The 21,568-nt window shown below is 33.3% G+C and overlaps 1 protein-coding gene across 4 annotated transcripts; it reads right to left on the reverse strand.

Moving 5' to 3' along the window:
- Positions 1–3,534: 3,534 nt before the first annotated feature.
- LOC132713590 (uncharacterized) lies at positions 3,535–21,568 on the reverse strand. 4 transcript variants are annotated; one of them, XM_060696230.1, is made up of 9 exons: positions 21,443–21,542; positions 16,611–16,721; positions 15,552–15,735; positions 13,687–14,962; positions 12,124–12,294; positions 11,306–11,466; positions 8,329–10,366; positions 7,090–7,189; positions 3,535–4,524 (listed from the first exon to the last, which is right to left on the reverse strand). In XM_060696230.1, exons 1-8 carry the CDS (start codon positions 21,464–21,466, stop codon positions 7,111–7,113), a joined length of 4,044 nt encoding a protein of 1,347 aa, XP_060552213.1. In that variant the 5' UTR covers positions 21,467–21,542; the 3' UTR covers positions 3,535–4,524; positions 7,090–7,110. The 4 variants fall into 4 exon arrangements, with proteins under 4 accessions (XP_060552213.1, XP_060552212.1, XP_060552214.1 ...); XM_060696229.1 differs by having other exon boundaries at positions 7,086–7,189; XM_060696231.1 differs by lacking the exon at positions 7,090–7,189.

A 21,568-nucleotide genomic window follows, 5' to 3' on the forward strand; every position in this document is an offset into this window, starting at 1 on the left:
TGCGCATCTCTTCTTGGTATTGAAGGTTCTAATAAAGTTTCATTGAATTCCAGCCAGTAGTTGCAGAGAAGTAGCGCGGTAACGATATTTGCTCTATATGCATACTGCATAACTAATCAAGGGCCATAACTCTGAGTTAAAGTGTCTGACCGGAACAAGGCAACGATATGCCCATCTCCTCTTGGTATTGAAGGTTCCCAAAGTTTCGTTGAATTCCAGCCAGTAGTTGCAGAGAAGTAGCGCGGAAACGATTTTTACTCCATATGCATACTGCATAACTAATCAAGGGCCATAACTCGGAGTTTAAGTGTCTGACCGTAACAAGCCAACAAAATGCGCATCTCCTCTTGGTATTGAAGGTTCCCATAAAGTTTTGCTGAATTCTAGGCAGTAGTTGCAGAGAAGTAGTGCGGAAACGATTTTTACACTATATGCATACTACATAACTAATCAAGGGCCATAACTCTGAGTTAAAAGGTCTGACCGGAACAAGCCGACAATATGCGCATCTCCTCTTGATATTGATGATTCCCATAAAGTTTTGTTGAATTCCAGCCAGTAGTTGCAGAGAACTACTCCGGAAACGAAATTCGGATGGACGGACGGACAACGCCCAAAACTATATCCCCCTTCCGATTCCATCGGCAGGGGATAATAATTCTGACAAAACATCTATAAATTCGCAAGCAAAACCCCAGGTGCATAACTTCACATGCTGATCAACATTCCCGTAAAGTTTCATGAGCCTTTGTCAAATACTTTTTGAGCTATGTGTGACACAAGTTGAAAATTTCAAATTTTTACTAAGTCAAGGACAATAACTCTGCAAATACTAAATATCCACATGAAAATATCCAGGTTTACAACTACACATGCTGATACACATTCCTGTAATGTTTCATGAATCTAGGTTAAATATACTATTTGAGGTACATGCTCCACAAGTTGAAAATTGCAAATTTTTACTAAGTCAAGGGCAATAACTTTAACAAAACATAATAAATCCAAAAGCGAAACTCCAGGTGCACAACATTCCTGTAGGTTTCATGACTCTAGCTCAAATACTTTAAGAGTTACGAGCGAAACAAGTTGAAAATTGCAAATCTTTACTAAGTCAAGGGCAATAACTCAAAAATACTAAATAAATTCACATAAAAATATCCAGGTGCACAACTACAAATGCTGATCAACATTCCTGTAAAGTTTCATTACTCTAGGTCAAAAACTTTTTGCGTTACAAGCGACACAAGTTGAAAATTTTTACTGTTTGTTTTGTTCGTTTGTTTCATTTTACGCCTTTTTCAACAGTATTTCAGTCATATAGGCGGGTAGTTTCCTAACCATCGTTCCTGGAGAGTTACACCAGTACTAGACTACCTTCTTCCGCGCTAAACTACCAAAGCATCTCCCGGGGATCGAACCCACGCCAGAGAGGTAACTGGATTAGAAGTCATCGACTCTAACCCCTCGACCACGGAGGCGGTTTTAAAATTTTTACTAAGTCAAGGGTAATAACTCTAAAAATACTAAATTAATCCACACTAAAATACCCAGGTGCACAATTACACATGCTGATCAACATTCATGTAAAGTTTTGTGCTACGTGCGACACAAAAGTGAACGGACAGATGGACAAGGGTAAATCTAAATGGACAGACTGCCAGATGTATAAAAGTATACTCCCATTTTTTCCAGACATATAAGAATGAAAACATTATGTTTTTCCAATTGTTTATTAACAACATATCATTGCACATACCTTTGTATCCCATATATACTTTCTGCTTTTTAACAATAACCAGTAATCATCTAATACCAACTTCATAAAATTGAATCAATTCATTTAGTGCTTACCAACGGCCAAGTATGGCTTGCCACAATAAAACTTACTTTGGTTCATAAATAACAGAGACTTTTAAAATATATTCTGTTAATAAGACCAACATTAAACCTATTTGAATATTTAAATGAACAATAAGATCAAAATTATTTAAATGTACAATGTTCATTCAAAGATGCATTCAGTAAAAAGAACAAAGATTTTTTTTCTCAAACCTGATACTCAAGGGAGCAAAGTCTGGATGCATGAAGCTGCGTTTTTATCATCTGTCCAAAAACAAAATGTCAAAAATTTAAACATGATATTTAGGCAGCATGTCTCCAGATTCATACATTTTGAAAATTAATTTATAAGTAAAATATTGTGAAGTGAACAAAGAAAGTAATTTACACATTGCAAACAGCATTTACAGTCCATGAATTTTTTATTCCAAAAAGAATTCAAAGTATGCAAAAATAGCCCTTAGGACATTAGTTATGCAGTAGAAATTATTGGTTATAAATACTGCAAAATCAATCATAGTCATAGTATATACTATGTAAATTATTAATTCAAATACTGTTGTTATAATTTCAACACATTTTTCTTAAGTTTGATTTTACAGGCATGCAGCTTTAAGGTCAACTAATTAGGCAAAACTGAAAATTGTTTTGAATGACCAGCCTGGTCATGGATAGCAGTTGTTAATGCAAGCTTAGCATCTCTAGCACTGGCTTAAGCATTTCTCAACAATTTAAACATTAAAGTGTTTTTAAAACATCTGCAAAAGAAATGTATGTTTGAAGTCACCATTGCAACTGTCAGGACGTCTATCTGGCAATGCTCTAAAGGTGAGAGGGGCAAGATTTAAATTAACAGCTGCATTACATGAAAACAAAAGAACTTTCATATTTGTTTAGAATACATTTGTAGAATCATTACACTTAAACCTGCATGTCCTTGTTAATTATAATAAATTAAAGTATCATGTCATTTGAAATTTACGACAAAAAACATAATAAATACACACAAGAAAATACTTTATTTCAACCTGGGACATTCTATACCGGGACAATCAACTGGTGCCGCATAATATTTTTCCAACAGTCTTAGGCTACAAAATAATATCTTGATGACAATAGATGATGTCTTAACTTGGCAAAATCGGTTTTTCCAAGCTAACCCGAGGACACAAACTTTTACCGTTACTGCTTCACAGTGCACAATCGGCCACAATAGATTAGTCAACCTGTTTCGCTTAATTTTCAAGCAGTTTGTTTGTTACCCCCACACACACACACACAATTAGCTGGGAAAAACATATAAATAAAATATATTCTTAATTCCGGAGCAGTCTATTGTAAAAGTATATCAGTAGTTACATGTGTTTAAGTAAGAGAAATAAATACCAACTGGTGTAAAATTTTAACATGGTCCTTTTAAATGGTATCAACATTAATTTATGAAATATTCTGGATGTCATATTTTACAATATCATTAACAGCAAAAATGTATAATTTTAACAAACACTTTATCAACTGTCAATTGTATGTCAACATGAGACTGTTATCTAGTTGGTAGTTATTATGTCCCCAATTTTCAACTCAAATACAAAATAGTACAAAAATAGAAAAACAATATTCAATACAAAATGAATTTTAAAAAAAACATACCGGAAAGTAAAGATTATAAATAATATTCTGTCATAAAACATACCGGAAAGTAAAGATTATAAATAATATTCTGTCATTGAAAGTAAAGATTATAAATAATATTCTGTCATTAAATATAAATTTATCCTTATTCTGCCAGGATGCAATTTTTAAAACTATCACAGATAATTATTATATCTCAAAATAGTTAAGGAAGTTTGTTGTTGTTGTTGCTGGAACATTACTTTAAATGTATCAAACTTGAAAAGAATTCAATAAAGGAACTCAGAAGGACATCTATTGTGACCATCTTCAAAAGACTGAAAAGAAAATTTTACTGATCTCTAGAATGCCAGAGAACAAACCAGAAACTAGTCTGTCTTTTTGTGTAATTGTCCTGCCCTTCTTGTTTAAACTTAAAGCTCTATTTTCAGATCAAAATTCAGAAAATTGATAGTGGACATGTACAAAAATGGATGCTGGACAAGTTGATCAGCATTTCAATGTTAACATACATAATAGTATTAAATATCTATTACTTAACTTACACACTCCATCATCAAAGCCTATTTCAACATATCTTTCATAAATAAGATGCAAAAAACTTTTTTTGGGACAGTTACTGATAGATGACTACCAAAATGTAAACAGGAAAAAAACAGTTTGTAATATATTCAGCCATTACAATTACTATATAATGTTTGCGATGTTCATCCTATATGATGGTGCAGCATCTGCTATGACAACTTCTCATCTTACATTCTGGTGTCTTCATACAAACCAATCACGTTGTGTCTACAGCAGTTGAACCCACCAGTTTACATGCCATTTGTCTTCTTCCATTGTAATCTTCCACCAATGGTTCTATCTCGGACAAACAGACAGACGAACCAGACTATCACTCACCGGACGACAGAACTTTGAACCAAGACTTGTTGAGTTAGCATCAAATTTTGGTTCAAAGTGCAAGCAGCTCACATCGGACACTTGACGGACATTTTTAAGTCGGACAGTTCTCTAGTTAGACTTTGGAGAATACAGTAGAAGCCATATCTGTTAATACAAAAACAAAAATTCCGATCAATTTCTGTACCAGTCATACATAGAAATATTACCAAAATACTATGAAGTATCCAGAAACTTCGTTTCACCCATGATGGTGAGAGAAAAAAATTAAATAGAAAGTTGCAGGTTCAGAAGAATTGAACCTGTTTCTGGACAGTACTGTAGTTAGGCGCTCTCACATCCATATATCCTATAAACTTTCGATTAAATCTTATCAGTAAAGATACATTTTGAAGTACCTAAGTGTGTAGATACTGATCATGTAATGGTAACTCCTCCAAACTCCATAAAATCTGTCAAGAAAAATACAGTGACTTTTTTTAAGCAATTCAAAATAAAGTTTCATGTCTATAGGTCATGTTCAATAAAAAAAGAAAACTTTTTAAGCTGTATTTTCTCAGCAAAAAAAAATCTTTCCAGATTCAAGACTCCCCCCCCCCCCTCCCCTCATATTAAACAGCGACACAATTAAGTGCAAGTTAGCCCTTACATTTTTGTTGAATTTTAAATCACAAGGGCATGGTTGAGGTCATATGGCAACTTATCAACTTTAATGGTGGACGAACACCTCAGCAGATGCCCCTCCGTGCCTTACTTAAAGCACGAGCGGGCACCGGAGTAGAACCACTGATCTAAGTTTCATAAACTATTTGGATAGCTTCCTCACATGTGGGAATTCCATACACCAGCCAGGATTCAAACTAAATACAGTAACAACAATACACAACAGACAAGTTGTCTTGATGCAACTGCAACAATGTGATTAGCCAATTTCATCTGCAATTCTCACAGCTGCTGGATGTATATGCAGACTGGCCTTGGTTTGAAGTTGGAACAGTCCACTTAAAACTTTATAGGATTTCTGTATAAAAATACAAATGAAATACCAATTGAGAGCAACTATATAGAGCCTGGTCTGAATATATGAAAGTGAAGACTGCCCATGCTAGATATCTTGGTGGCAAACTTACATCCCAACAGGTTATGGATAAACAAGTTCAAATTTCTATTAATGTCAGTTGGGTTTTACATCACACCAACAGAGTATAGGTCATACGACGACTTTCCAGCCTTACTGGCGAAGGAGAACCTCAGCCGCTCGTCCGTGCTTTATTTCAGGCAGGAACGGGCACCTGAGTATAACCACAGACGTTCCTATACACTAGCTAGATAGCTTCCTCACATAAAAGAATCTAAAGTTGGACCTGTGCTAATTCGAAAACCCCACAGCAGTAAACTTGGCTACAGACACAATTTCTGATGTAAATCGAGAATTTGACAAAATATAAACTGAAATGAAAAGCTATAAATTGAAGTGACCTAGACTTAATAGGAATCAATAAATTCATTTGACAGTTTTTGACAAGCTATATATATCAAATTAATCCCTTCACTAACTTCAATCAGATATGTCAGTGACAGAATAACTATCAACTTATATATTTATCAAATAATAACTGAACTTATTTGAAACTGCCAGAATTTTCACTTTTTAAATGACTTTTAAGACTGACAAGCTTTGCTGAATAACTAGGAAAAATAATTTCACTTTTGATTGGTCGACACCTGAATTCATTAATTCACCTTATATACAATCATCATCATGTGTATGTTTATCTTCTCTCATCAGAATTTAAAAATTCCTTTGTATTTTGTATCACTACACTGTCTGTACAGACAGACACTTGAGACAGTACAGGATAATCAGACAGCTTTCTGGAAACATGTCTTATATCTTCTGTAAAGATGTGTGTTTTCATTCAAAAGTTTTAGTGTTTTCTACAGCAGTGAAGCATTTTCAACTGACACATTAGTGAAACGTAAGAATCCTTTCTGTAAAACATTACTCATAAACTTCAGTAAATAACGTAATGTTTACAAATTGCATAAAGACATTGCAACAGTGGATAACATCGCATTCTAAGGTGTTATCAAGCATGGTTGTGAAAGTCATATAACATTAAGTATATCAACAAGGACAGCAGAAATCCAAAATGAATAACCAACAGACACATAGTCTTAGGTCACCTCACCATGGAGTCTGTAACAATATTGTTCTCTCTCCATAATTTCATTTTTCAAATAACCATTTACTCGTTGCTTAATACAGGATATATCAGTGCATGAATAAATGCTCAGTTTTAGTGCATGAATAAATGCTCAGTTTTAAAGTATTACTGTGTGGCAACATTTTAACTTAACCAAGTGCACTCAAAAACTTCTGCACTGATTTTTGATTTGTGTCATTTACGACCATTCTGAAATTGGATCGGACAACCAAAAGATTTGAAATAAACAAAAAACAGTTTCCTTTCATGTTTTACAACTTATTAAAACCATGTTGTAAAGACATCTATTATCATAATCAAATTAAAATTCTGAGTTTCAAATATATTTTTTTTTGGTATAAACCGTATTTTAAACGGTCTGCAAAGAATCATATTTTTTATTGTTTTGGTAAAGATCCAGTGAGATTCAATGCCTGATCTCTTTCGTTCATAGAATGCCAGATAATTATTTGTTCTTTCTTTAATTTAGTCACGCAATACCTACGCTTCCATCAACACAATATGGTTATTTGAGAAATAAATGAGTGATTCTAAATAATGACATCTGTCTTTGTGAATAGTTACGATCTCGTCTCATTACCCAGCTGAAATATGAAAAGAATTTTAGATTTACTATGAAGAGAAAACACTGGGACACATTCTTATTTTCAAAACAAATGAAATGGAATCATTTCTGTAATGTTCAATCTATAGTAGTTATTCATTTAGATATAAAATTATTTGATTCCATGTCATTTCTTCTGATTAAGAGTCCTGCTTCACCATACAAATTTATAGTAGATCAGAGACCATATTCTACAAAATAATAATAAATTTCTCCACATTTAAGAAAGACACAGCAACTTTCAAGCTTCGAATGGTTGAATTTGACACGAAGATCGTGTCTGTGTACATGATTCTAGGTACAAGTCAAATAAACACTCAGGTAGAACCCTCGACTTTCAGCGACGCTAAATATATTCTATATTCTGAAAATATGGGAGATAAAAATATACTGAGACAGTGAGTTATGTCTTTTTGTGCCAAAAAAAATTACAAAGAGAGAACAAGACTTCAAAACAATGATTTTAATAAACTTAAAGTAACAGACATATATCGACATAGTATTAAGTACTGAAATATAGCAGTATATAATTTAACAACATGCAAAATCAACAATAATCTATTGGCTTGTCTATTAAAATGTTTACACCTTTAATAAGGTAGCATTAGTCCAGATGAGAATCAAGTTTCAAGAATTTGAGAACAGTATAAATATAGACACAATGCATTTAGCACTTTAAATACATGTACTCTATGTTAAACATGACCAAGTTAAATTTCTCTACTTAATTACAAAATAAGTGAAAGGGCTGTTTATGTATATATTGGCATATATATACTTTTTGAACTTTTGAAAGGTTACACTATTTTGCATTTTATGCAATAACACAAGGGGGGGTCATACTTTTTTGTAGATGCCTGTATTACTTTTTCATCTTTTAAAAGACAAATGGGGAATCAGAAAACTAATATAATATTAAATATTCATGATTTTAACATTAATATCCGTTTTGACCATTCAAAGGAAAGACCTTTTTCTCAACAAAAATATTTCTCAATTTTTATAAGCCTTTCATCTTTATGTAAACCAGCATATCATGAGTTTATGTGATACTTTCATCTTTACTATACCTCACAACATTACCAACACAACATGGAAATCATTCAAGATAAAACATACCAATCAGAGTGTTTCTGGTTTTCGGCAGAAGAGCCCTCAAAACAGGACAGAGGTCTGTTAATGTGATGTGGGTCGGGTACCAGATCATCAACATTTACAAAGCCGAGTATGTCGTCAACATCCGTCATGATATCAGACATGGTAGCATCAACACTACTGTAGGGTATGTTGAGAGCTTCGTACAGATCCTGTAACACAGATTCTGAATCACACTTAGCCACCTTCGTATTTACCATTTGGTTATTCAGTTCTAAAGATCCAATGTTTGTCTTACTGATATTATGCTCACTGCTTGCATTCTCCGCCTTAACGGCAAGTTTTCGTACAAGTCTCATACTTTTTCCACCCGGCACTTTTTTTTGATGGTGAATGCTTGAATTTTCCTTTAGCGAAGTGTTGCCACTTGACAGTGTATCCTGATCAACTTCATTACCTTGCAATTTTTTCTTAGGACTCTTTGTTGCATTCATTTCCAATTTTCTTTTCAATGTTGTCTGATTAAGTACGCCACTAATTGGACTCTGTTCAAGTTTTTGGATCAATTTATTGACCAGCTCACTCTTTTTAGATATGGTGCTATGACTAGAGGAATTGCTTAAAGACTCGCTGTCGAAGCTGTTACATTCTGCTGGCAGAGCTGACGCATTACATGATAAACCCAACTCTGACAAATCAAAAGATCCATAACTTGACGATGACTTCAAATTAAGACCTTCAAATTTAAACTTTGGGTCAGGTCTTCCTGTAGTACGACTAAGAAGGTATTGTTTAACAGAATTCAAATAATTTAAGTTTCCACTGAACGCAGGTGAGATAGGAGACATTGGAGTATTTGAACCACTTGAACCTGGTGTACCTGTGTCAGTATCTAGTGTGAAAAATGCATCTTTAGACAACTGAGGTTTTTTATTCAATTTAAAAGGCACTTTGAATCTGGAACTTTGACTAAGTCTTGACTTACTCTTTTGTTCATTAGCAGTTTTCAATTCTACATTATGGTCATGTTTTTCAACATTTTCACTATGTTCTATACCCATGTACTTATCATCTTTACTCTCTATCAGCAATTTCTTATCAATAATTTCATTTTCAGGTGTCACATTACTTTTACGTTTTCTTGTGTTATTCCATGTACCATTTTCACTATGAATGCTCAAACCTGGCAATGCAGTATCATCTTCTTTACATGTACTGTCACCACAAGTGTTAACATGTTCTTTCACACTATCTGACTTTACAACATTACTTAAGTGTGCATTCAAGTCGGCCTCACTGGATTTCTTAGGAACACAAAATACTGTTGAAGGTTTAATTATAGTTTTGGGTCCACTAATTTGAGAGCATGGCATGTTCAACTCATTTTTACCAACCATTTGCTCATTTTTATCATTAGCACCATTTAGAGACATTTTACGTTCTAATTTCACTATCAAGTTTCCTAACAAAGAAGTATTTTTCACTTTAATGCCTTTTTTCTCTGAACAATCAACAGTATTGTCTGATCTAGTTTTTGACTGTATATTATTTTTAATATTAGCATTGTTGTTGGAAGTTATTGGAATTACACTGACAATTGGCATAGGGATTGGGCGTAACACTCCTTCATTTGACCCCGTGAACGCAACAAAATTTGGCAAATGTAGAGAATCCGAGGACCCAGTACTATGTGTAGAACATGGACTTGTATCTAACAATCGTACTGAGTTAATCGAGCATTTCACCTTCCCACCAGTAGAGTCATCATTCACTTTGTTAATATGCTTTAAAATGTTACATGTAGTTTCATTTCCTAGTTCAGTATGCTTACTTTCCTTTTCAGTAATTAAATCAAAATTTAAATGCGTCTTCTTTTCCAACTTTTGTTTTTCTATGTGTAAACTATCATCAGCGTCTATGGCAACCTGGCGACAAATTTTAGATTTCATCTTTAGTCGTTCCCACATGATTATGTGAATTTGACTGCAAGAGAAAGCTGGCTCTTTTGATCTTTTCTGACATATTGTTGATCTCAAGTCATCACATTTAAACCATTTGTTGTCTGAAAAAAACAAACAACACCAAGGTTATGGGCATTGCTATTGATTAAGAGTACACATGTGTATATATATCTAATTTTTATGTTCTTTTGGAGCATTAACTTCAATACCATTCTAAAGGGCATGAAAGATTGCAGTTTTCATTATTTATTAATAAAACCAAAAGTTTCAGAATTTTACTTGTTTATTTTTGTTATTTATAACAAGTAATCTGAGCAAGAAACTGTTCTACCACTTCTTTCTCTAAATTATAAATGCTTACAACTGTCTCGAGATCATATGATGGAATTAAAATTCAGAAAGAAAATTTCCTGTTCACAAAAAAAATCTTTCAATTTCACAAAATAAAAGTAAATCATATATCGCCCTCGACCTTAATCATTTAAAATTCATCATTTTAAATTGTACAAACAGGGACCTTCTGATATATGGCTAAATGGCCCTTCTGTACATTATTTCAACCAGAGTAGAACCACTGACATTTCGAGAGCTAGCTGGATAGCTTCCAAACATCAAAGATTTTAAAGTCCCTGTCAGGATTCGAACCACAGCGGTGAGGGGCAAGTGGTTTGAAGTCAACAACCATAACCACTTGTTCACAGACACCCCTAAAAGTTTATTCAGTTTCTACCTCATGACATTAACAAAAAGAAATTATAAACTGCCTATTTTTATATTACACAAGAGCACCGCTAGACGGAGCATTATATGCCCGAAAGTGTTTTTTTTTTTTTTAGTAAGGATGAAGAATTTGTAAGACATGGGAATTAAATAAAGTATTACCTCCTTCAAATAGCAATCCTCCTATGAAGTTTGAATATTGTGGGCCAAATGGAACTTAAGTAATGCTCCAGAAACCAAATTGCTAACGGACAGACGCCAGGGGGAATAGCATATACCCGAAATTGTTTCGGGTATATAAAAATAGAAAGTTGACTCACCGTATGGATTTCTCAACCATGCAATAAAGTGATCTGGATTGTTGATGTACTGTACAATACCTGTAACAGTATATAGGTAACCATGGAAACCAAATTGCAGTTCTTCCCATGTTGTCTCTGGCAAACCATCAGTAAAATGCATAAGCAAACACTTTGGTAAACTGCAATAAAATCAATACTCACTTAATTAAATAATATTCAACACAGAAGAAAAGCTTTGAAGTCAAAAAGCTTTCAAAACATAATTATATCTTACAGAAATTTTAAACAAGAACATGGCATATGGTGTTAACGCTGGTCTGTTAAGAAAAGTTACAAAGGAGCATTACTCCAGAAGTATTGACTTCAGAATTATGCCCCCTGACAACCAACTGCACTTTGTCATAATAAGCAAGTATTCCAAGTTTTATGTTGAAACTTTTAAATCTTTCAATAATGTGCTACATTTTTTTGCACTATGATATCACAATGATTATAAAACCTTGGTGTTTTCTTCCAAACAGACAAGCTAAAAATCATATAGACTTAAATAAAGTGTAGAAAAAGCAATGAACTTAGCATAGGGTAGGCTGAGTTTTTAAGAAGAAGAAAATTTCATTTACATGTATCTCATTAAACAATTATACATATAAACCACTAGTAATACATTTAGAACATCATCACGCCTGGTAATAGAATATAAAGTGTTTGATCAAAATTTGCATCATGTGTTTCTATATAATTTCTATTACTGTAAATTATCATGTATTACAAAACTTCTACATTATTTTCAAACTGATGAAAAAAACAACAACAGGTTAATAGCAAATATGACTTACCTTTTATAGACCATGTTTCTAGTATCTGTAGTGTTTCCACATTGAAAACATTTCTTGATGTGTTGGGGGTCACCGATGTTGAAATCCTTGACAACAGTAGGAAATGTTGGTAGTGTGTTGATGTGATCAGAACTTTCTGTTTTACCACACTTGGAACACTTGAAGTCAAACCTAAAAATTATCATATAATATAGAAATTTTTAGCAAGTTTTTATAAAACTTATAGTTCTAATGCAAAATATAGTTCTAATGCAAAATATAGTTCTAATGCAAAATTGCTTGTGTCACAATATCTCTGCTACCCAAAACATTTTATCTTCATTTTCCTAGGTCTTACTTTCTTAAAAGAACAATTTGAAATCATGATTTTCTTTATCTATCCATTATCAAGACGCCCTCAAGATTATAAATTTGTGAAAAATATTTTGTTGTCTTTAGTGTGGTGAATGGGTTCTTGAAATTAAAATCTTCTCAAAAATTTCTTTAATTATTGCAGTAATTGCAAACTGTCGCAAAAGATCCTAAATTTCTTATATAATTTTAACAAAATATGATTTAACATTCATATCAAAGTCTCTCATGAAAATATGCAGTTTTATTTAAAATAAATTAATATACCTATTTAAGGCTAGGGGAAGCAGTCTTTATAATTATTTGGCTGTAAAATGTTGGGGAAAAATCACTGTAAATATACAGTCAAACGTGTATTAAGTGACCGCGCAAGGGAAACACCCAAAACGGTCGCTTAATGAAACGGTCTCTTAAGACAGTCAGCACGATATAAAAGTCATCTTCCTTATGAAGTGGGAATGTTTTTCAACTTCATTTTTATATATTATAAATGTTAAATAATTAGTACGCTACGATAATCTAAATGGATGCAAATGTAAAAAATAACTTTCTGATATTTATTGACAAATTACGTTCATATTTGACATTTTTTCAGAGTTTTTTAACTTCTCCGTTGTTTTTCCTTGTCTGCAACACGTAAACCCTATTAGTGAAGATGTTTTCTGTTGTGCATTTTTTCATTTGAAATAAACAAACTACATCTAATTGTTACGATTAATTTAATTGCTGATCAAGTTCAAGGTCAATTCAATGCAGTCTAAATGTCAACAAGCGAAGCGTATACACCATCTCAGTAGGGGCGGAATGTTGCATTGTTTATCCGATATTATTGGATAATAAAAATCACGGGTATACTTAACTTCATTTGCATACGCTAAAACGGTTTGGGAAATACAGTTTTTCACACGTTTATTTGTTGTGTTTTGATTGTTGACACTTGTGACATTACGAGAAGCGTTCTCTAAAAACACAATTACTTGACAGGTAAAAGTGGTCGTTAAATGAAAAGATTGATCTCAATTAGGTGACTAATAAGCGGTCGCTGGTCGCGTTGAGCAAAAGTCGCTTAATACATTAAAGATATAGAGAGAAAATGATCGGGGGGAATTTAAAGTGGTCGTTTAAGACAAAAGTCGCTTAATACACGTGGTCACATGGGCAAGTTAGACTGTATAATATAGCATACAAAATTTCTTTAACTTTTATGCTTACCTATACACCATTTTAAACATCTCTTCAACAGCAGGACTTTCTTTCAGAAGTAAAGGAAAGGCAAATACTGGACTTTCGTTTTGTCCCTTTTCACACTTCAACTGACACTTCAATTTGGTCCAGACCTCCTCCCTCACTTCATTTAACAAATCTTCTGTTGGAGTGTTTTCTAAGCAAGCGCCCCTGCTTACAGTGCTTACTGGAATGTTCTCCTTGCTAAGATCACTATTTGGCTGTGCTTGATTTTTAGAATTCAAATTTGAACATTTATCAATTTCTTTAAATTGATTGGAATCAGTGTCACTAATCTCACACTCCTGTAGCACCAGTTTATTTTCAGAGTCTTGTATAAGTTTACATGCTTGATTATGTGCTGCAAACAACTTATATATCAAGTTTTTCTTGTCAAAGGTATCACAGAAAACTAGGGATTTCAAACTTTCGTTGTGAACTGAAAGACACAAGATTACATCAAGCCAACAAAGTGCATCTTTGTTTCTCCACTGTGGAAAGACTGTAGGGTATCTGAGCCAACCACTCCGATGTTCTACAACAGTTTTGTCTCGATAAGGAGCCAATTTTGACAGACAGACATTTGATTTTTCTGCTGTCTTAATTTCATTTCCAACTCTTTCTTCAACTTTCTGTAAGGACTCATCCATCTGAACTTGAGAATTGCAATCTGGGTTTATATTTTTGTTCTGGTTAACCATATCTGTATTTTGTACTTTATCAAATGACTTTTCATTTTCAACAATTGACAAATTATCTGATTTTTTATGTTCATTAATAATCCTTTTATCACTAACAATAATGCTGTTTACTTGATCTAAATGTCCATTATAAGTTATGCTCTGACTAGACAAAATAGGCAAAGAATTAGGCAAGTGTCCTTTTTGACTTTCTCTAACCTGGAATGATTGGTATGAATTGGATATCTTGTTTGAAAAATTACTACCTTCAGCTACTGAACTGTTTGAACTAGTTGTGGATGAGGACTCGAGGCTCTCTCCACTAGAGTTAAGTATGAAGTCTTTATCTGAAACTCCTTCAGGCCCGTAATAACCAGTCTGTCCCAAAGCCCCGAGGGTATTTCTATTTGCTTCTGTGAAAGATTTAAAATTTGGGAAAGACTCTGAACCATTTTGTAATAGGAAAGGGGGATAACTGTCAAAACCATTCTGGTTGAGAAATGTAGAAGTTACAGCCCTTTTCTTGTACGGAATTTGCTTCGTCTTCAATTTTTTCTTTAACTGTGGGCTACCAGTCTGTATGCCTGAAGTAAAATTAGATACAAATATACTGGAATAATTCTGCCTTAATCTATATACTATCTACTAGAATAAGTATATGTAAGGACGGCAACAAAGGTCAAAAACTTAAAAGAAACCATATTGTTAAAATGCACAGGCATTCATTTATTAAAACATTCATTATTATGACTATACTATTTAATAGATATCAGGCAGGGCCCGGTAAAAATCTGATTTTGACTACCTTGTCCGTTTTTAAGTGGTAGCAATTTTTTAACTTGTCCGTATGATATTACATAGTTTAATCCTTGAAATTTTTTTACTTGTCCGTTCAGGCTGTGGGACAACCTGGGCAATATTTTGCCGGCCCTGTCAGGATAATTAAGAACAGGAAAAAGGTCAAAACTTAGAATAGACCATTTCTTAACATGTACAGGTATTTAGTACCGTATTACTCACACTAATACACACATGATCATTGATTCATTATCCATTAATCATTAATCATCCTGTATGGTCATTATTTGTTAACTCAATTGGAGGCCAATAGCATAAAGGGCACATCATTATAGCTTCATCAGAAAAATATGGTAAATTTTAACTTAGGCTTACCTATGGCATCCTTCTGGAGACGAAGACCAGTCTTATGCATATGGGAGGACATTTTCGTCTGTAATGCCATCTGGGAATCCATGACTTTAGCCTTCCCCTCATTTTTCCTGCTGGACGTAACATCACCAAGTTTACGAGAAAATGTTGGCGCTACAGATGAATTAAGAGACAATGGGTATGTACACTGAAATAAATAAACATAAAATCATAAAGAGAGAGATTATAACCATTTTTGATTAAAAACATTAAAACTTAAACTTTGAAACATTTTGAAGCCTCAAGCCATAAGTGAATTTATACTGCACTTTCTTCACTGAATAAATCTGATAGCAAAATATCATAAAAATATGAGTTGAGAAAATAGTAAGCCAAAAAGAACCCCAGCTGAATGGTTTCTATTTAATCAAAATGTCTAGTTTGAAAAAGGAAGTAATCTCTTTAATACATGCTTTTCGGTGGTTTATAGAAATACGTTGTTTACCAGTGTGCACATAACTGGAAACCAACTCAATGACGTGACCTCATAAATGACGTTACGTTGTATAATTATTTGGAACACTTTTCATTTAGTAACAGTTTAAAAGTCTTTTTGAACGTTTCTTTGCATATAATAAAAAGAAAATTTGTTTTGTATAGTGTAAGATCGAAATATTTTTCACCTCGTGAACACTATAAGTTCATATTTCACTCATGGCTGCGACACTCATGAAATATAACTTTTGGTGCTCATTCGGTGAAATATATTCTGATCTTACACTGAACTAAACAAATATCCTCTATATAATTTAAAGTTTTAATTTCCAAATTCAATAACGAATAGACTGTTAAAAATTTGTTTGACAAAAACAACTTCTAGAATTGATGTCAAATTCCAACTTCACATAAAAGTTTTTACATTACTTGATTCTAAATTGTCATCTGAAAGTAAAAGTACTAATACATACGAGTAGATGACTAACAAGTCACTTGGCATCCCAACCTTTTAAAAAATTGGACACAGACAATTTTGTTAATATTTTGTAAATGACATTGTAAATATGTATGTATCTATTTCCTTACCAATTTGTTTTCACAAAGAACTACAGCTTCATCTAGATTGATCTGGTAACTTTTCAAGTATTTAATTAGGCCAGCACGTAAACATACAGGGCACTGCTCTTTATCTTGCATCTGAAAATACAAAATAATATATTAGTGAATGACTTTGAATAATTCAAGTTGTTGTAAAAATGTTGTTTTTATTCTAATACGTGAAAACAGAACATGTAAACTATTAGAGTATCCCATTATAATCCCTACCACTTCCTGTTTAAATTGGTTAAGATCTAGCAGTTGTAAGTGGAGTTTGCTGTAATTTGAAGCAAATTCTGCAGTATCAAAATATTTTTCTGAGCAACGAGTGTTACAGATGTCACTGTGTAAAGTGTTGCACTTAGCTTGTAGGATGGTCCCCTATTAATGATCTTATTAATTCCTGCAAATTGTACAAATAAAAAGAGCTTGTATTTACTATTTTATTAAATTGTGTTTAACTGTCGCAACTTGACTTTAAAATACTCATGTCATACATAGATGATAGAATAACTTAATGATTTAAATTAGAAACATCTATGGTCAGTCAGCCATGTTTTGAATGGGAGCTTAAATGGAGCACTATGGTTCCGTGGTATGTTAATTGATGGCACTATTTGGCTTCACTGGGCTTTTTTTCACAAGTTGGGGAAGCAGCCCAGCCCTTAATTTTGGGGAAAAATTACATGGTATATTTGCAAAAGGGGAAGAAAAGACTTGATGTAAATTCAATTTCTGGGGAAAACTGCATGATTTTAAAGAAATTTTCTTTGGGGAAGCAGCCCTATACCGGCCTCTGTTATAGAAGGAAAAAAGGCCCTGCTTCAGTATAATTTTTACAACAGAATATGACGTCAATACAGTTTCAACAGACGACCTTCACTTGTCAGAACATGAAGTTATCAGTTTAACTGGTAAATATGGGGTAGAATAAAGAAGTATTTCAAACACATGTGGGCAGCTTTGGATTGGACCTATCATTGACAGAAATTTATTTGAAATGAAAATATTTTTGACAATTTTTATCCAAATGAAAAAAAGCAGCACATCCTCTAACTTTAATGGTGGAAACAGTATTTGGTGGCGTTAAGTGTGTAAAGAACATTTTCTGATTACAACGGCATGGACAAGGACGCGGTACCCGCGGGGAGAACTATATATCATTTTAATAATACGATTCCGGGTCAGCTCGGCCCTAAAACGTACTCGGCCCTCGAGTCAGCTCGGCCCTATACCAACTCGGCACGGGTCAACTCGGCCCACTTTTCAATTATTTATATTTAGGTTTGTGTAATCACTATTTTTTGTATTATTTGTAATTATGTATAATACACGGACTTAATTTTCAGCTTTTGACAATTACAAACAAATTAAATGAAATTGGTTAAAGACATTAAAGGGACTCTTATTGTCACAGGCTATTATTATCAATCAGTGTGTTTGTAAGGATACCGATTAATTAGGTGATAATTATGATTGACGCATTCATTTAAAATTGATAAGTGACCACCTGCAATTAATTAGAAGCTTAATTATGATATTAAGTAAACATGTTTTTGTTTGATATTTTTTTTAATATTACTACGTTAAATATATTTTTTTAAAGTGGGCCGAGTTGACCCGTGCTGAGTTGGTATAGGGCCGAGTTGACTCTTTTCCTAATAATACAGGGATTTTTTTACTAATTTTATAGTCTTTATTGAGTCATATTCACAATTAAAAATAGATTATTATTTTCCCAATCCACAGTAAAATATTCCCAATTGAAAGCTATAAAATAAAAAAAAATTGAAGAAAAGATTCTAAAATCTTTTAAATAAGGTCTTCTTGAGGTGACAACAGACACTTTCCGTGGTACTCACATAAATGTCATTTAAACTAAGTTATTTTAGTAATAATTGTTATTTATTTAATCTTTGTGCATTAAATATCGTTGATCATCATAAAAAATAACATATTTGAAAAAAATGCCTTTGTAAATGATTGATTTTGAATAAAAATCCTAAAATTTTAAATCGTCATATCAAAGTCATTTTTTATTTTTTTGTCATCAAACTTTTGGAAAATAACCATACTTATATTATCTGGGGAACCGTGTCTCAAATTTTTTCTATCTTTTCTCAAAAAAATATTACGTAACGTCAAACATTTTATGCGACTTTTTTCACCATACATATTACGTAATTAAAGATAATTAAGTCGCTGATTGAGCAAACAAAAATCCCTGACACGGTTCCCTCCGTAAATGAAATTTCCTTTCATGTGCTTAAAACCGCATGTTAATTGCTTGATTATTAAAAAAAATTATGCCGATTCAAAGTTTAGTCCAACCCGCATCAAACGAAGTGTCATAAATCGGCTGTTCTCTCTCGGACCCCCACGTTTCACGCTAAAAAATTGCATAATACACAAATATCGCACCAGAGAGGGTCACAAGTTGCGGTAACATACTCTAACAACATTTTATGACCCAGTGACATCTGACCAATTAAAAAGCTGCTGATTAATATCAGTTTATAGCCGAAATTTCTTCAATTCTTAACGTGATTTACTTTCCGTCTGGTATCTGTCGCACATGTCACGTGACTATCGGTAAAATATGAGGCACTCAGTGGGGGGAAATGGAACGCATTGCCCACCGCTAGCGGGGTATTTAATTGTTTCCTTTTTGAAGTTTATTAAATTATTATCATCAGCATCATTATTGTATTATACCAGTGTCACTCTGCCTGTGTATTCGTGTATGAAATTCCGTTAAAATATAAAATAAAATAACAAAAAACTGAGCTTCTGACAGTCTTTTAAAGTCCATGGTAGATGTACAAATAAGAACGGGATATTATATATTTTTTTCCACCAAATTGATAATGCTTCACATATTTTAATAGAAATAAAAGATATTACTCGATCATTATGATCTGGCCTTCTTGACTTATATTATCATGAATATCATCTATGCACGGCATAAAGATCCAGTTTCTACCGGGATAGACAATAAATTTCATACTTTGTCCCAGATTTATTAGTACTGTGTCCGATTTACTGTCGAACAATTTATTTTCACTGAAAATATATTTTAATATCTTTTTTTTATTCATAGAGAAATAATCATCCTTAGACAATCTAAAATGGTTTAGAAATTTGTCAGGGACACCTTACCACAAGTCATATAGGCGTTCACATAAAAAATGTTGTCTGTTTTTGTTGTTAATTGTTTTACTTGACATTGATAGAAAACGAGGTTGAATGTAAAGTAAACCCTTGAATCCGTACAAAAGTCTATCAACTCAATGTAATATCTATCAGATTAACCGGACATACAAATTATTCTCACACATTATGGATATTTTAGCAACTACATTTTTAATCAACCCCGTGGTCGTGCGATTTGCCGCTATGCTTAATTATTTATGTTTCATACATTATGTTACGTACATTGGCCGACAATTTTTTAATTTATAAAAAAGGCTAAATGTTGAGATATTCATAAAAGATGTACGGTAGTTGTACGATACATGTATTACGAGTAGTATGGACCTGTAATTCACGCATATATGGAACTACCGATTTCCCTCATTGATGCCTCAACAGGGGGCGGAGCGTTATCGATAATCGACAGGTTACGGGAATAGCAGATACAAATAGTATAGGTACCGTTTTAAAACGTTTAAAAACACATTTTTTGTACTAACTGCTTCCAAATTTAAATCACGAATGTGTTCAGAAAAGGTTGATAAATCTACTTAGCAAAAAATCTCATTTTAGGTATTTTCAGTGATAATTGACTCCGTTGTCACCTTAACCTGTTCACTGTAATAGTGCTTAAATGTTTGAAGGAATCCGGGTCAGCTCGGCCCTAATACGTACTCGGCCCCCGAGTCAGCTCGGCCCTATTCCAACTCGGCACGGGTCAACTCGGCCCACTTTTTAATTATTAATATTTAGGTTTGTGTTATCACTATTTATTGTTATTATGAAATTATTTATAAAACACGGATTGACAGTTTCAGAGGCTTTTCTTATCAGTAGAATTGCGAGTAAAGATTACCGATTGTGTATCTCAGTGTATGTCTGACTCGTGGTAGGTGGTAGGTTTTACCGTAAATTTAAATACATTCAGTGTCAAACAATGTGTTGAAATATATACTGAGAAAAAGCTAAGATCACCAGCTTTAAATTGGTGTAACAAATTTTAAAATCGGACATTTAATCGCCCCAAACTAGCGATTTAAACACGGCTAAATTTGCATTCTTTTGCTATCGAAGGGAAACTAGGGATAACAACTTTTGCTTTTTCACTCGATATACCTCGGTTATTTACGCAGTTCAACAGAGAGAGTTTATAAATATAAGACAAATAAATAAAAAAAATTTTCTAAATATACTTTATTTCGGCAGAAGTACAATGTATAATTATATAATAATAAGATATTTCTTATTATTCATTTACCGTAACAACATGCAAAGCAAAGTTAATACGTTATATATATTTTGTAAAGGGGGCCGAGTTGACCCGTGCCGAGTTGACCCGTGCCGAGTTGGTATAGGGCCGAGTTGACTCTTTTCCGTTTGAAGATGCCATCATAGACAGTGATTGTCAAATGTAATAAATTCTCACTTTTCAATGAAAATCCCCTCTGTTTTTAAAAATCCTAGACTAATCACGGCAGACGTATGCATAACGTTACAACGTCTGATCAACGTACGGGTTTAGTCTATGAAAATGAATTTACGTTCGCATAATTTACGTTACAATAAGACGGTTAGGGTTTGTCGCGAATCTTAATAGTTGTCAGTCTATAAACTTTAAAAGATCTTACATCTTTCAACTTCAAACTAGTCATTTACGAACTTAAAGCGATTGTAAACAATGATCATTTCTTCTAACAGCACATGTCCCACCATTCTGACGCCATTTTGGACCAAAGCGCCACCTTTGAGCGCTC

This window comes from Ruditapes philippinarum, unplaced genomic scaffold, assembly GCF_026571515.1.
Source record: "Ruditapes philippinarum isolate M1 unplaced genomic scaffold, ASM2657151v2 ctg660_1_1_1_1, whole genome shotgun sequence".
Lineage (NCBI taxonomy): Eukaryota > Metazoa > Mollusca > Bivalvia > Venerida > Veneridae > Ruditapes > Ruditapes philippinarum.